Source organism: Aphelocoma coerulescens, chromosome 4 (assembly GCF_041296385.1).
Source record: "Aphelocoma coerulescens isolate FSJ_1873_10779 chromosome 4, UR_Acoe_1.0, whole genome shotgun sequence".
Taxonomy (NCBI): domain Eukaryota; kingdom Metazoa; phylum Chordata; class Aves; order Passeriformes; family Corvidae; genus Aphelocoma; species Aphelocoma coerulescens.
Window position 1 is genome coordinate 76,753,301 of NC_091017.1, and position 14,114 is coordinate 76,767,414.

The 14,114-nt window shown below is 60.1% G+C and overlaps 3 protein-coding genes across 3 annotated transcripts; 1 reads left to right on the top strand and 2 right to left on the bottom strand.

Annotated features, from left to right (window-relative positions):
- Positions 1-766: 766 nt before the first annotated feature.
- Positions 767-3,987, top strand: MRPS26 (mitochondrial ribosomal protein S26). Its single transcript, XM_069014769.1, has 4 exons — positions 767-1,080; positions 1,783-1,920; positions 3,010-3,133; positions 3,355-3,987. The coding sequence occupies exons 1-4, from the start codon at positions 794-796 to the stop codon at positions 3,484-3,486; spliced, it is 681 nt and encodes a 226-aa protein (XP_068870870.1). The 5' UTR covers positions 767-793; the 3' UTR covers positions 3,487-3,987.
- Positions 3,988-4,373: 386 nt separating this feature from the next.
- LOC138109195 (neurophysin 1-like) lies at positions 4,374-5,606 on the bottom strand. The gene is made up of 3 exons (XM_069012268.1): positions 5,472-5,606; positions 5,190-5,391; positions 4,374-4,516 (listed from the first exon to the last, which is right to left on the bottom strand). Exons 1-3 carry the CDS (start codon positions 5,589-5,591, stop codon positions 4,467-4,469), a joined length of 372 nt encoding a protein of 123 aa, XP_068868369.1. The 5' UTR covers positions 5,592-5,606; the 3' UTR covers positions 4,374-4,466.
- A 2,438-nt stretch (positions 5,607-8,044) lies between these two features.
- LOC138109196 (vasotocin-neurophysin VT) lies at positions 8,045-9,761 on the bottom strand. Its single transcript, XM_069012269.1, has 3 exons — positions 9,609-9,761; positions 8,875-9,076; positions 8,045-8,226 (listed from the first exon to the last, which is right to left on the bottom strand). Exons 1-3 carry the CDS (start codon positions 9,726-9,728, stop codon positions 8,045-8,047), a joined length of 504 nt encoding a protein of 167 aa, XP_068868370.1. The 5' UTR covers positions 9,729-9,761.
- Positions 9,762-14,114: the final 4,353 nt, after the last annotated feature.

Genomic DNA, 14,114 nt, shown 5'->3' on the forward strand with positions numbered 1-14,114 from the left:
GCAGGGTGTCCCTGTCCCTGGGTGTCCGTGTCCCTGGGTGTCCCTGTCCCGTGCAGGGTGTCCCTGTCCCGTGCATGGTGTCCCTGTCCCTGGGTGTCCCTGTCCCGTGCAGGGTGTCCCTGTCCCTGGGTGTCCCTGTCCCTGGGTGTCCCTGTCCCGTGCAGGGTGTCCCTGTCCCTGGGTGTCCGTGTCCCTGGGTGTCCCTGTCCCGTGCAGGGTGTCCCTGTCCCTGGGTGTCCCTGTCCCTGGGTGTCCCTGTCCCGTGCAGGGTGTCCCTGTCCCTGGGTGTCTGTGTCCCTGGGTGTCCCTGTCCCGTGCAGGGTGTCCCTGTCCCTGGGTGTCCCTGTCCCTGGGTGTCCCTGTCCCGTGCAGGGTGTCCCTGTCCCTGGGTGTCCCTGTCCCGTGCAGGGTGTCCCTGTCCCTGGGTGTCCCTGTCCCTGGGTGTCCCTGTCCCGTGCAGGGTGTCCCTGTCCCTGGGTGTCTGTGTCCCTGGGTGTCCCTGTCCCGTGCAGGGTGTCCCTGTCCCTGGGTGTCCCTGTCCCTGGGTGTCCCTGTCCCGTGCAGGGTGTCCCTGTCCCTGGGTGTCCCTGTCCCTGGGTGTCCCTGTCCCGTGCAGGGTGTCCCTGTCCCTGGGTGTCCCTGTCCCTGGGTGTCCCTGTCCCCCTCCACTCCCCGACTCCATTTCCCATCAGGCCCCGCTCCCTCCTCCCTTCCCGCGGCGCCGCGCGCGCGGGTCCGCCCCGTGACGTCATTCCCGGCGCAGTGACGTCACGGCGGCGCCGCGCGTCCCGCCATGCTGCCGGCGCTGAGGCGCTGCCGCCCCGGCCCCGTCCCGCTCCCGGCCCTGGCGGCCGCGCTGGGGCCCGGCCCCTTCCCGGGGCTCTGTCCCGGCCCCTTCCCGGGGCTCTGTCCCGGCTGGTCCCCCCGGGCGGTGCCGGCGCGGGGCCGCAAGAGTCGGCACGACCCCCCCGCCAAGTCCAAGGCGGACCGGGTGAAGCTGCCGCCGCCCGTGGACCCCGAGGAGCTGCTGGTGGTGCTGGAGCGGTACCGGCAGCACCGGCTGGTGCTCAGCGCCCTCCGGTACCGGCACGGGATGGGGATGGGGATGGGGATGGGGATGGGGATGGGGATGGGGATGGGGATGGGGGGGTTTTTGTGAAGCAGAGGAGGGTTGGGGGGCTGGCTGTGGCTTTGGGTAAGGGACTGGCTGTGGGACAGGGGAGCGTTGGAGGGCCGGGTACAGGGCAGGAGGCTCGTGTGGGGCTTCTGAGGGGCTCACTGGACTGGTTACAGGATTGGCTGGAGGGAAGGGGACTAGATATAGGGCTGTGAGGCTGCTGTGGGGCAGGAGAAGGTTGGGGGTGGCTGTGGCTCTGGGTATGGGCTGGGGGACTGATGTGGAACAAGGGAGGGTTGGGGGGCTGGCTGTGACTGGGTGTGGGACTGGCTGTGGGGTGGGCGGCTGGGTATGGGGCTGTAAGGCAGGAGAGCGTTGGGGTTGTGGGTGTTTGGGGCCGCTGTGCGGGACAAGGTGGGGCAGTGGAGGGTTGAGTCTGGGGCACTTTGTAACAGGAGCAGTAGATCCTGGGATACTGTGGGGTGGGAGAGGGTGGTGGGGCTTGGACTGATGAGGGGCAGGGAAGAGTGAGGGTGGTGGGACTGGGAGCACTGTGGAGCAGGGGAGGGTCAGGGTGGTGGGGCTGGCTCTGCTATGGGGCAGTTTGGGGAGAACCCACTGTGCTCCCAGGCCAGGAGCTCAGTGCCCTCCCCTGCTCCTGGCAGGGCTGAGTTCAGGGCCGAGGTGCTGCAGAAGAAGCGGGAGGAGCGCCTGGCTGCCGAGGGCTCTGTGGAGGAGCTGGAGGAGCACCGGCGCCTGATGGCCTGGAACGACGAGGAGAACGCCCGGCAGCGGGCACGCAGGTCAGCACGGCAGGGAGACACTGCCCTTCCTGGCTTGGACTTCTGCTCAGGCAGAACTGAGCTCAGTTAGAGTCTGGTCTGGCATTTACAGAGAAGCTTGGACGGGGTCACTCTGGGCTGGGTTAGGAGCTGGCTGATGGCCGGGCCCAGAGAGTGGTGGGGAATGGTCACATCCAGCCGCCGGTGGTGTCCCCAGGGATCAGAGCTGGGTCCAGTCCTGTTTAATGTCTTTGTTAATGATCTGGATGAGGAGATCGAGTTCACCACCAGCAAATTTGCAGATGACACCAAGCTGGGTGTGAGTGTGGATCTGCTGGAGAGCGAGAGGGCTCTGCAGAGAGACCTGGACGGGCTGGATCCATGGGTTAAATCCAAGGGTATGAGGTTTAACAAGACCAAGTGCCAGGTCCTGCACTTTGGCCACAACAACCCCTGCAGCACTACAGGTTAGGGCCAGAGTGGCTGGACAGTGGCCAGGCAGAAAGGGAGCTAGGGGCACTGATGGACAGCAGGCTGGACATGAGCCAGCTGTGCCCTGGTGGCCAAGAAGCCCAATGGCACCTGGCCTGGATCAGGAATGGAGTGGCCACCCAGACCAGGGAAGGGATTCTTCCCCTGTACTGGGCACTGGTGAGGCCGCAGCTCGAGTGCTGTGTCCAGTTCTGGGCCCCTCAATTTAGGGAGGGTGTGGAGGTGCTGGAGCATGTCCAGGGAAGGGCAACAAAGCTGGGGAAGTGTCTGGAACACAAGTCCTGGTAGGAGCAGCTGGGGGGCTCAGCCTGGAGGGGAGCCTGGAGACAAGGGGAGACCTTGTCACTGTCCACAAGTCCCTGACAGGAGGGTGCAGCCAGGATGGGTCAGGCTCTGCTCCCAGGCAGCCTGGGAGCAGAGGACAAGAGGACACAGTCTTTTCCAACATGACTGATTCTGTGAAATGGTGACCTTTTTAAATAAATCTACCTGTGCAGCCATCGTGGTTCCTGCGCCTTTTGCTGCTGAGGGCCAAGTCAAGGGGCTCTGGGCAGCCTCCTGCTCTCCTGGGGATGGATGTGTCACCTCATCCGTCGGATTTTCATTTCTGTCTGGCAGAGAGGAGAGACTCAGGAAAGAAGAGGAGGAGCAGAAGAGGAGGAAGTTGGAGATTGCGGAGAAACAGGCCAGGAAAATGGAGGCTTTCCTGGAGGAGAAGGAGAAGGAGGTTCTCCAGCTGCAGGTAAGAGCAGCTGGTGCCTCCTGGGAACCAGGCTGCCAGAATCCCCTGCATGTGGAAGCCGTGGGCTTGTTTTCCACAGATTTTTGTGTTGGCAGCTGCGAGCACAAGCGTCGGCAGCTCCAGGGGTGTTGACAGCGCGTGGAAGGGAGAAGGGCTGAGCCGGGGCTCTGGGAACAGGGTGGGATAATCCTGAGGGGGATAATCCTTGTCCTTTGGTTCAGGAGGAAGCCAAAAACTTCATCACCCCTGAGAACCTGGAGGCACGGATCGAGGAGTGCCTGGACAACCCGCGGAACTACAACTTCGCCATCGACAAGGACGGGCGCATCGTCAAGCGCACGGTGCTGTCGTAGCAGCCCTGGCACAGGGCTCCTGGCCTGGGTGATGTCCAGAGGCCCCCCAGACAGCACAGATTCTTCCTTTGAATGTATGAATTGACCACAGAAGTGGTGGAGAAAGGCCACGGGTCTGGCTGTGCCTCTTCCAAAGGGTTAACGCCTGTGGGAGAGGGGGTGAGGGGGAAGCTTGGAGGCGCCAGCAGCCTGGCTCAGCCCTGTGCCTGTTGCTGTGCCTGTGATCCCACCTCCCACGTGTTTGGATCCCTCCTGCCTTCACACACAGCATGTGGGGAGGAGCAGGAGCGGTCCCAAGGCAGAGCCTGGCTCTGAGCTCCTCGCTGTCAGCTCCTCTGGATGCTTCCGAAGGCAAACGAGGGCTAAATGAATTTATAGGAAACACTGACCTTCTCTTTTTTGTTGTTGGGGGAAGGAATTAATTGTAATCCTGATTTCACACTTTAAACCCTCCTTTGCACATCCCTTGGTGTGGCTGAATAAGAAAACGTGTCTGAATGATCCGGGATTTCTGGCATCTCCTTTTTCTTCCCTTCAGGCTGAATTTATTCATCACCTGGGGCTGAAGGTGTAGATAAAATTGTAAAGACTTTGGGCCTTCTGGGTTGTTGGGGTCTTGCAGACTCTTAGCTTTGCCCTGAAACTGCCTGGAGTTTACCGTGGTTCAGCCATGGTCTGCAGGTCCCTCCCCCTCCCACCCTCCCTCCCTCCCTGCCTCAGATAATTGACCTGAAATCCTCACTTTTTACCTCCAGTTTTTCCTAAAAGTGTCTTTTTCTCTCCTCCCGAGCTTGCACCTCAACCAGGCGAGCCCACAAAACCCACAGACTTCTGTCTGGCTTGTTTTTCTGTACAAGTTTTATTTCTAATTAAGCTCATCACTTCAGTCTGAGTCACAGCCCTGGGCTCGGCTGTTCCCAGCCTGTGGCGGGGCTGGGATGTGATGGATGCAGGATCCTGCGGATTCTCTCCCAGCTGGGCTACGAAAAGAGCATCTCCTGGTCACAGGATGAGTCAGTGCCACAGCCCTCTGAGGGGAGAGAGGGGGCAGCGTGGTGTGAAACCAGACAGCCCCGACCAGACCCCAGGGACCCCCCAAAACAGCCCCAACTATCCCTGAAACAACCCCCCAGACATCCCTGAACCAGCCCACAGGGACTCCCCAAAAACAGCCCCTGGACATCCCTGAACCAGCCCACAGGGACCCCCCAAAAACAGCCCCCAGACATGCCCCAAACCCCCCTGAACCAGCCCGCAGGGACCCCCAACACTGGGGTTTAATGAGCTTGTGCTCACTCCATTCTCTGATGTTTCCCAGGATTTATAGCAGGATCTCTGGTAGTTTAATTTAGGGCGGAGGGTGGGATTTTGGGAAAACTTATGAGAGCAGGAGGGGATGTGGGTTGTTGTGCCCCACGGGAGTCCTGCCATGCCCCGCGGGAATCCTGCGCTTGCTCAGGCTTCAAAATTTGGTCGCTGTCTGCTTCCCTCCTGCCCCAAACCTCCCGTTCTCATCCCTTGCCTGGGGTCTGGATAGGTCACGGAGCATGGTCTGGCTGGCGGGGCGATGGATGGACGCATGGATGGGACAAAGAATCCCTTGGGCATTGTCCCCTCTCCCACTGTTTGGTAGAACCCTGAATTCCCTGCCGGGGGTGCGAGAACTCCGTGACAGGAATCCGAGCATCCCGTGCCACCCTCACCGGTGCTGCAGCAGATGCCAGGAGCGGCGCAGCTCCCTCCGGAGCCGCAGGGTTTGCGTCCCGACTCGCAGGGGGTGGGCAGGAAGTTTTCCTCCTGGCAGCGCAGCGTTTCCGAGGTGCCGATGTAGCAGCCCAGCTCCTCCCCGCAGCAGATGTTGGGCCCGAAGCAGTGGCCCTTGTTCCGGGGACCGCAGGGCAGGCACTGCTCAGGGAACAGGGGGGAAGAAGGTTGGGAGAAGGGAAGGACGGGGTTCGGAGTGCCCCGAGCCCTCCAGGACGTACCTTCCTGATGTCCATGTCCAGCACAGCGCGTTTGCCCCCGATGGGGCAGTTCTGGATGTAGCAAGCGGAGGAGAGAGCCAGGAGCCCCAGGAGGCAGAGGGCCAGAGCCTTGCAGGACATAGCGGCGGGACAGGGGATTTTTGGCTGCTCATCCCAACCGCTGGCACTGTATTTATAGTCCCGGCTCCTGCTTAGGGATTCTGGCACCGGCGTCACCCGTGTTCCTTAAAAACCACAAGGCATTGCTTCCCACAGCAGAGGGCTCGGCTAATAGCCAGAGGTCGAGGACGTGAGGTCAAGGACAAGGTGTTGGTTTTCTCCTCAGTGATGAGTCCGGCGGCGGCAGGAACGTGTGGAGGTTGTGGATGGAGCTGGATGAACGTCTGGAGGTTGTGGATGGAGTCCTGTGGGGTTTGGGGCCTGTCTCTGCCGGCCACTTAGGGCTGCCGAGCTGTGGTGTGTCCCGCTGGGAAACCCTCTGGCATGGAGAGGGTAGGGATGAAAAGGAAGGCAGCTGCGGGTGGGATGTGTCCACCCAGGAGCAGGGTGAGAGGGGCATGTGCTTCCCTTGGCTTTGAATCCCTTTGGGTGGGAGGAAGCAACCCCACATCCTCTGGGATCACCCATCGGATCTGGGGCAGGGAATGTCCTTGCTGGCCCTGTCCACCCACCCGTGCCTGGCCTTTGGGGGATGCTCAGCACTGGGCTCATCCCACTCAGGGATGATGGTAACACCCAGCCTTCCTCACTCGTGTTCATCCAACAGCTCCACAGCCACCTGAGAACACCAAACCTCCTGGGCAAAGACCTGAAATCCCAAATTTCCCACTGCTTCTCCTTGGACCTGCACACGGGGATGGAATGTGGTGCCCTGAGCCACATCACCAGCAGACAAAGCCTCCTCCCTCCCCCCTCGCAAGAAGCTGTGCTGAGGATGAGGCCGAAGGCTGACACAACAGCCCAGGACCCTGCTCACCCCAGCCCCTCACCTTCCTTATCCCAATTAGGAGCTTCCCAGCCTGAATAAATTTCCCTGCTGAGGACAAAACTTGACGTCCACTTGACGTCATTACCCTGCACTGGCTTAATTGGGAATTAGGCAGCCCAGAGCCGGACAGCCATGACCTTTGCCTGGTCCTCTGGCTTGCTTCGAAATCCACCACTTAGTGTGGCCAGCGAGAGGGCAGCCGGGCCCCTGTCACCCGCCCAGCGTCAGTCACAGTCCCTGGGGACAAGGCAGGCACTGGGATCCATGTTAATGGGTTGGAAACGGGGCTCAGGACCTGCTGGGTGCTGTCCCAGTGGCTCAGCTCCGGCTGCAGCACGGTGGAGGGAGGGAATTCTCATCCCAGAGCCCCTTCAGCTGCTCCAGGGGTGCCCAGACCCCTGCAGGATGTGTCTAGGGAAGACAAGTGGGGGGAAAACCCCAATTATCAGCCCCTGGCACTTTTTGGGGGCTCGATTTTTGCCTGATTTTGAGGTGTTCATCAGATGGAGCATTCCCAGCTCAGCCACATATTCCCGGCGCTGCAGGAATGTTGGGGTTCACATCCAGCATCTCGGAAAAGCCCGGGTGCTAGGGCTAGGCTGAAAGCCCAATTCCCTCATCCCAGCTTGGAGTCCCCCGTCCGTGCTGGTGTCACCCCTTTCCCAATGATTTTGGGGTAGTTTGGGGTTGCCCCCCTCCCCAGGGCTGGGATCAGATGCTGGCTGTGAGAAGCAGGTGCCGGATCAATCCTGCATCCCCTGTGGGGTGCGGGGAGCTGCTGTGGGCAGGATGGATCCCGCCGGTGCCAGGGAGCTCCACCTCCCTGGAGGTGCCACCTCCCTCAGGGACAGTATAAAGGACGAGCTGTCCCCTGTGCCGTGGCCAGTCCCAGCCCAGAGAGACCTCGGAGCAAGGATCCTGCAGGGTAAGAGAGCCGGGAGAGGGTTGGGATAAGGCTACCCCAAATTTTGGGGGGTGACTGTGGGATAACAGGGACTGATCCTCCCTGTCGGTGTCCAGAGGTGGTGGGGAAAGATGAGAACAGCCCTGGAGGGGGTCTGTGGAGCAGGGACCCCAAACCTCACTGCTTTGAGGGAGTTTGGATGTTTTCCTTACTTTTTATCATTTTTAGTAGATGCTGTGCTGGTTCCTGAAGGCAGCGAGGCCCCGAATCTGCCCCAAAGAAGGACTTGGCCACGAGGTAACATGAGGGTGGCACATCCCAGCTGTTCCCAGTCTGTCTCCTGGGGCTGGGGGTGCTGCTGGGGCTCCCAGGTGGGACTCCACGGCCAGATCCCAAAATTCCAGCTCTGCTTGAGCTCCTTTCCCTGGGAGCTACAAGGACGGAGCCCAACCCTGCACCCAGCCCAGCCAAACCACACGCACCCTGTGGGCGTTTGGGGACAGAAGACCCCCCAACCCCCCTCATCCTGAGCCCCAGCCAGATCCCCTGGAGCCCCCATGAGCCATCCCCAGCGCCCAGGACGAGGCCACCACAGTGCACGAGGACTTTTATTGGGTCTCGTATGTACAGTGCCGGGGTGGGGGTGTCGGTCAGGGTGGGGGGGACTCCCCACGCCCTGGCTCAGAGCAGGGGGTGCTTGCCCTGCTGCTGCTGCTGCTGCTGCTGCCGGTTTGCCAAGTGCATGAGCCTGAGGAGCAGATCTCCGGCCGAGCCATCCAGCACCGTCAGGTTCTTCTCCTCCGCCGCCTCCGGAGCGCCGTCGCTGCCCTCGTCCAGGCAGCCGGTGTCCATGGCGCACGTCTCTACCGCAGGAGGAAAAACGTGGCGATGGAACAGGTTATTTGGGACCACCAGGGGGTTGTTTTCGGCCGGGGAAGGGGTTGGTGGCAGCCCGGGATGGGGGGGGGGGGGGGCACAGCTCCTGCTCCAGTTTTGTCTTTCCCGTTAACCAGGGAGCGGGGCTGGATTTTCTGGCACATCAGGGAGGCTGTGCCTGGCCAGGAAAAAACTCTTGGTGGGTCAGGAAGGAGCTCTGAGTCCAATCCTTTAGAATCAGGGAATGGTTTGGGTTGGAAGGGATCATAAAGTCCATCCCATTTCAGCCCCTACCATGGGGCAGGGACACCTCCCACTAGCCCAGGTTGCTCCAAGCCCTGTCCAGCCTGGCTTTGGACACTGCCAGGAATCCAGGGGCAACCACAGCTTCTCTGGGCACCCTGTGCCAAGGCCTCCCCACCCTCAGAGGGAAGAATTCCTTCCTTACAGTCAGCCCAACCATCCCCAAATTATCTCTGAATGGAGCCAACACCGCTTCCACCCCATGCCTCTGTTGCCCCTCTCTGAGACAATCCCACCACCAGATGAGTGTTACCTGGAGAGTTCTGCCCCTTGCTCTCCCCCCATGCTCCCCCAGCCACCCCAAACTCCCCGTCCCACCGTGACCCGCTTACCGGCGGTGCAGCAGATGCCGGGCGCGGCGCAGCGGCCCCCGGAGCCGCAGGGCTGCCCGCCGGCCTGGCAGGGGGAGGGCAGGTAATCCTCCTCGGCGCAGCGCCGCGTCTCCGCCGTGCCCAGGTAGCAGCCCAGCTCCGCGCCGCAGCAGATGCCGGGCCCGAAGCAGTTCCCTCTGTTGCCGGGGCCGCAGGGCATGCACTGCGGGAAGGAGCTGCCTCAGTGCCCGCACCCCAAAAACCCTCCTTGCACCCCAAAAGCCCTTCTTGCATACCCTTGTGTCAGAAACCCCTATGCACAAGCACCCCCGTGTATGGAAAGCAGCTCCCCACCAGCCCCTCTTCCAGCCCTTGGAGGTGCCACACTGCCACCAGCGCTGGTCGCTGCCCCCAGCAATGCTGACCTTGTGCCCCAGTTTGGGGCGTCACCACTGCCCCCCATGACCTCTCTGTCCCCTCTCCATGCGCCGTCCTGTCCTGCTCCCCAGCCCAGCCCAGCAGGACGCTCCGCTGTGGCCAAGCCAAAAGCACTTTGGAGTGGTCACTCCTCCGCCACTGCCCCATGGTGTGCCCTTGGGCGTGTCTCCCAGCCATCCCAAAAAACCCCACTGCTCCGGGGAGCGTGGCAAGGCCAGTGGTGCCCGCAGGTGACGGGAGCCTCTGCGCCCCACAGAGCCACTGTGTCCCCCCGAAAGCCCCATCCCGTGTCCCGAAGCGCCCGTCCCGTCCCGTACCTGTCGGAGAGCTGAGTCGGCCAGCGCCCGCTTCCCGCCCCGGGGGCAGTTCTGGATGTAGCAGGCGGAGGACAAGGCGAGGAGGCAGAGGAAGGAGAGGGGCAGCGAAGGCTCTGCCATGGTGCAGGGTGCCCGCGGCCGTGCCAGGGGAAGCTGCTCCAGCTGCGTCTGGCCCCGTGCTGAGAGAGCTGCTATTTATGCTGCCATCACCCCTTCCCAGGGGAGGAGGAGGAGGAGGAAGAAGAGGGATGGGTTGGGTTTTTTTTGTTGTTTTTCCTTTTTTTTTTTTTTTTATCCCTGTCTGTTTTTTTTTCCCCCAAATCGCATCCAAGCAAATCTGTAATTGAGATGATTCAGTGCGGCAGCACTCAGGGCTGGTGCATCCCACCCGTGGCTGCTCTGAGGGGCACGGGCCGGCCCTGGGATGTGCTTGGGAAGGGGTGCGGGATGGGCTGCGGGGTGGGTTCAGGGAGAGGTGCTCCTTCGGAAAGTGCTGGTTTGGGGAGGAATGCGGCTTTGGGGACAGATGTTCACTCAGGAGATGTGGTTTTGGGCAGGATGCGGATTTTGAGAGGGGTGCTGGTTTGGGGTGATGCTGGTTTGGGATGGACGTGGATTTTGGGAGAGGCGCTGGTTTCAGAGGGATGCTGGTCTGGGAGCAATGCTAATTTGGGGAGGGATAAGGGTTTGGAAGGTGCTGCTTTAGGGAGGGTTGTTTATTTGGAGGATGCTGGTTTGGGATTGATGCTGGTTTGGAGGGATGCAGATTTTAGGAGGGGAGCAATGCTGGTTTGGGAAGGGATGCTGGCCTGAAGGGATGCTGGTTTGGGAAGTGTTGTTTGTTTGGAGCATGCTGGTCCAGGAGGGATGCTGCTTTGGGGATGCTGCTTTGGGGAGGGATGCTGCTTTGGGGGATGCTGTTCTGACTGATGCTGCTCTGGAAGGGGTTGCTGGAGGGAAGTGACAGGGTCGGGGCTGGGAGAGAGCCCCGGGTGCACAAAAACACCCCAAAACCAGGGGCGGGGCTGCAGAATCGGGGTGCGGGGCAGGACCCTGCCAGACCCTGTCCCCAAAGGGACCCGTCCGTGCCACCCACGGCTGTCCTGCCTCTTCCCCCTCTTCTCCAAGAAAGCAGAAGGCAGGGAAAGCTGTGGGAGAGGGGGAGACCAACAGAAAAGGCACCTTTGGGGCTGGCACAGACCCTCCTGCTGCAACCAGGGGTCCCCACTGCACCGAGACCCGGCACACTCGTGTCACCCACGGGCTGTCAAAAACACCAGTACAGGAAAAATGCCATCAACAACCCCCTGCCCCATCCAGCCGTGAATATTCCTGCTGGTCCCAGATCCCTTCTCCAGCAACGCCAAGGGCAACCTCAGCAATGTGAAATTAATATGCAGAGGGGAATCGGGTGCCTGTGAGCATCAGCCCTCTCCTTTCTCCCTAAAAATGCTGGGACTGGCTCACAGTGATCAGGAGGGTTTTTTTTGGGGTGCTGGGAGGGGGGTGATGCCAGCTGTGGTCCCGCTTCTGGAGCTGTTTTATCCTTTACTCATCTTCACGTAATGAAGGGGAATTGAGGCAGAGAACCATAAAATCAGCCTGGACATCACTTGGGGTGGCTTAACATGTTTTTCCCTCACCCCTCATTAGTTTCCCTCGTTTTCTCACCCTCATTAACATCCTTTTTCTGCTGGACAAACACCCCAGGCCGGCCCAGCCCTAGTTGGAGTGAAGGCTGTGGTGGTACCCTGGGTGCTCGAGCATCCCAAAGGAAACTCTGATCCCACTGCAATCCTCCCCGGAAAACCAAAGCGCTTTGAAAAGCTCCACAGGAAGCAGGGAGCGATGCTGGAGGGGGCTGAACCCCAGAGCGTCGCTCTGCCCCACCAAGGGAAACTGAGGCATGCAGGGAGGACGTTTTGTGTATCAATGCTGGGGGGTCCCAGCCTGCTCCCCGCTCCTGCCGTGTGATTTTGGAGCATGGATCCACCTGGGGGGTGCCAGTCCTGGGGTTTGCAGCTTTTACTGGGTAACATGAGGGCGATTTCCTCCCCTCGAGGGGGGTGAAGGTGGCCACAGCCCCTGACTCAGCTCTCCTAGGGACCGAGGGAGCAGCGAGTTCCCAAATTTGCCCCGTGACGCTGAATCACCCACGTGGGGCAGCCGTGGGGGATTTAATGACCAGCATCATTAGCGGCAGCCTCGTTTCCCCATCCAAACCCATCCCTTCACAGCGGGAGCCCAAACCCACTTACGTTGCAGGGCTGAGGAGGACGCAAAAGCCCTCGGCTGGGAAAACTTTTCTTTAAAAGAACCCCAAATGTCAGCTCTAAATTGGGTGTTACACGCTTCTGCTCCGTCTCTTCATTACTGTATCGTAAAATTACATTAGCTGGGAACGATCTGCATTCAAATGATTCTGTGTCTGGAATGATAACGCAGGAATATGAGATTAAAATGTAATTATGCTCTTTAAAGTCAAGGAAGGTTAATAAAATGTTTTTCCAAGTTGCAGAGGCTCCGCAGCCGCAACGCGGAATCACTTACGGGAATCAAGGGGAGGATGAGGTGGCAACGGGGAGGGGGAAATGGGTAGGAAACACAAAAAAGGGGGTTTTTGGGGAGGGAAATATTGGGGTCACCTGGGGTGCGTCGTGGGATAAGTGATCCCAGGGGGATGGGTTTCAGAGGGGTGGGCAGAGCCAGCTCTGCTGGGCTGGGATGCTCCCTGGTACGCGGGGTGCTGCTGGGCCCCCATCCCGCTCCCAACCGAGGCCTTGGGGCTGCTCAAAGTCCTACCCCAAATCCTCCAACACCAGCCCCAGGGTCCCTTCTCGGCGTCTGCAGCACCGGATTTGCTCTGCCACGTCCCTGCTCTTCCCCAGGCTCTCCCCCAGAGGACCCCCCTTCATTAGCACCCATCTCCTGACGACACCCGCAGGGTGCGGCCGGTGCCAGGGCATTCATCGGGGCCCATCAGCGGCTCCCATCCCTATCCCGGCTCCACTCGGGAATGAGGGAAATCCCAAAGGCCTGACCTGGGCTGGGAATGAGGCAGCACCCTCAAATCTGCCCCCCTCTGCTCAGCCAAATTACAGCGCCAGCTCTTGCAGACACCAGCAAGGGGCTGGGGCTGCCAGACGGGCTCAGCCACGGAGATCATGGAATGTCTGAGGTTGGAAAAGCTCTCCAAGATCATTGAGATCCCCCGGCGCTGCCAAGTGCTGACCCCAAGTGCCACATCCACACGGCTTTTAAATCCCTCCAGGGACGGGGACTCCAGCACTGCCCCGGGCAGCTGTGCCAGTGCCTGACCATCCCTTTCCATGAAGAAATCTTCCCAAATATCCAATCTGAACCTCCTCCTTCCTTCATTAACAGCAGGAGCTTCGTTAGCTCTGGAGCCCCCAGCAAGGTTGGTGAGAGCCCTTTTGGAGGCAGGAGAAGGGATGGAGGTGACTCTGCTTGGCTGCAGCACAGAGAGCTCCCAGTGCCAAAGTTTAACCAGGAGAAATGAGAGTGACAACATTTAATCAGGATAAATTAGAGGATGTTGGAAAATGGGATGAATTTCATTGATTTGTGCATTTTCCTGCCTTTGCCGTGGCTGGAGGGGGATGCAGCAGGGAAGAAGAGACTTCTTGAAGATGTCACTGATGCGCTGGCGACACGGAGAGGGTCAGGCTGGCAAGGGAGAGCTCCCTGCTCCCGCCTGGGAGCTCGAATGCTCCTCAAACAGATCTGTCACTGTCACCGTGGCCCCGTGGCTGACAGGGGGTTAATGGCTGGGGGCTGGTGGGGAGGGGGATCCTGCACCACCTCCCCTCACATCTCGGATAAAGATGCTCCTCTGCTTTCCTGACAGCTGGAAAACAGCTTTGATGCCTCTTTAAAGGCAGCACAGCCAGCGTCAAGATTGGCTGGGGCGTTGCTTTGATCACTTCCACGGCCAAATCCATCCTGCTGGGATGCAGACGTTACCCTGGGAGGTCGCTGACCAACAAGGGATGGATTTGTCCGAAACAAAAAATGCTTGAAGGATAGTGTTAGAGGAAATTGCTCAGGCTGCAATCAGTTCCATTCCCCACCTCCCAGGGAGAAGACAGGCTTGGTGCTGGGAATGAATTTGCTGGTGGCATCCCCATGGGAGATGAAGAGGCATTGCCGTGGGTCCAGGCAGAGGAACCCATGGAAATTCCTGGCTCCGTGTCACCCCGCCCGTCACCTTGGGGTGCAGGGAGGGTCCCTGCTGCCCACGGGGGTTTCAGTGCCCCGGGACCAGGGGGGGCAGGGGTCCTTCCCTGAGCTCCAAGATGTGGGTGCAGAGGGAAACTCATGCCTGGATCCGCAGCAAGAGGGGACACAGAAGGTGAAATGTGCTGCCAAAAAGTCACAGAGGGTTAAGGAGGATGAAGGCTCTGAGAACCTGCAATGAGGTGGGGATGAGTAGGGAGGGGGACCTGATGTCCCAACACCACCCCTTCCCCTCCAACCCCTGCTCCG

Bases quoted from the DNA above. Each gene is read 5' to 3' on its own strand.
- LOC138109195 (XM_069012268.1), bottom strand. From the start codon at position 5,591: ATGTCCTGCAAGGCTCTGGCCCTCTGCCTCCTGGGGCTCCTGGCTCTC. The intron at 5,392-5,471 runs GTACGTCCTGGA...TTCCCTGAGCAG, and splicing joins TGGACATGGACATCAGGAAG to TGCCTGCCCTGCGGTCCCCG. The intron at 4,517-5,189 runs GTGAGGGTGGCA...CTCTCCCCTCAG, and splicing joins TGGCATCTGCTGCAGCACCG to AGGGCTGTGGCACTGACTCA.
- LOC138109196 (XM_069012269.1), bottom strand. From the start codon at position 9,728: ATGGCAGAGCCTTCGCTGCCCCTCTCCTTCCTCTGCCTCCTCGCCTTG. The intron at 9,077-9,608 runs GTACGGGACGGG...TCCTTCCCGCAG, and splicing joins CCGACTCAGCTCTCCGACAG to TGCATGCCCTGCGGCCCCGG. The intron at 8,227-8,874 runs GTAAGCGGGTCA...CTCCTGCGGTAG, and splicing joins CGGCATCTGCTGCACCGCCG to AGACGTGCGCCATGGACACC.
- MRPS26 (XM_069014769.1), top strand. From the start codon at position 794: ATGCTGCCGGCGCTGAGGCGCTGCCGCCCCGGCCCCGTCCCGCTCCCG. The intron at 1,081-1,782 runs GTACCGGCACGG...TGCTCCTGGCAG, and splicing joins CTGGTGCTCAGCGCCCTCCG to GGCTGAGTTCAGGGCCGAGG. The intron at 3,134-3,354 runs GTAAGAGCAGCT...CCTTTGGTTCAG, and splicing joins AGGAGGTTCTCCAGCTGCAG to GAGGAAGCCAAAAACTTCAT.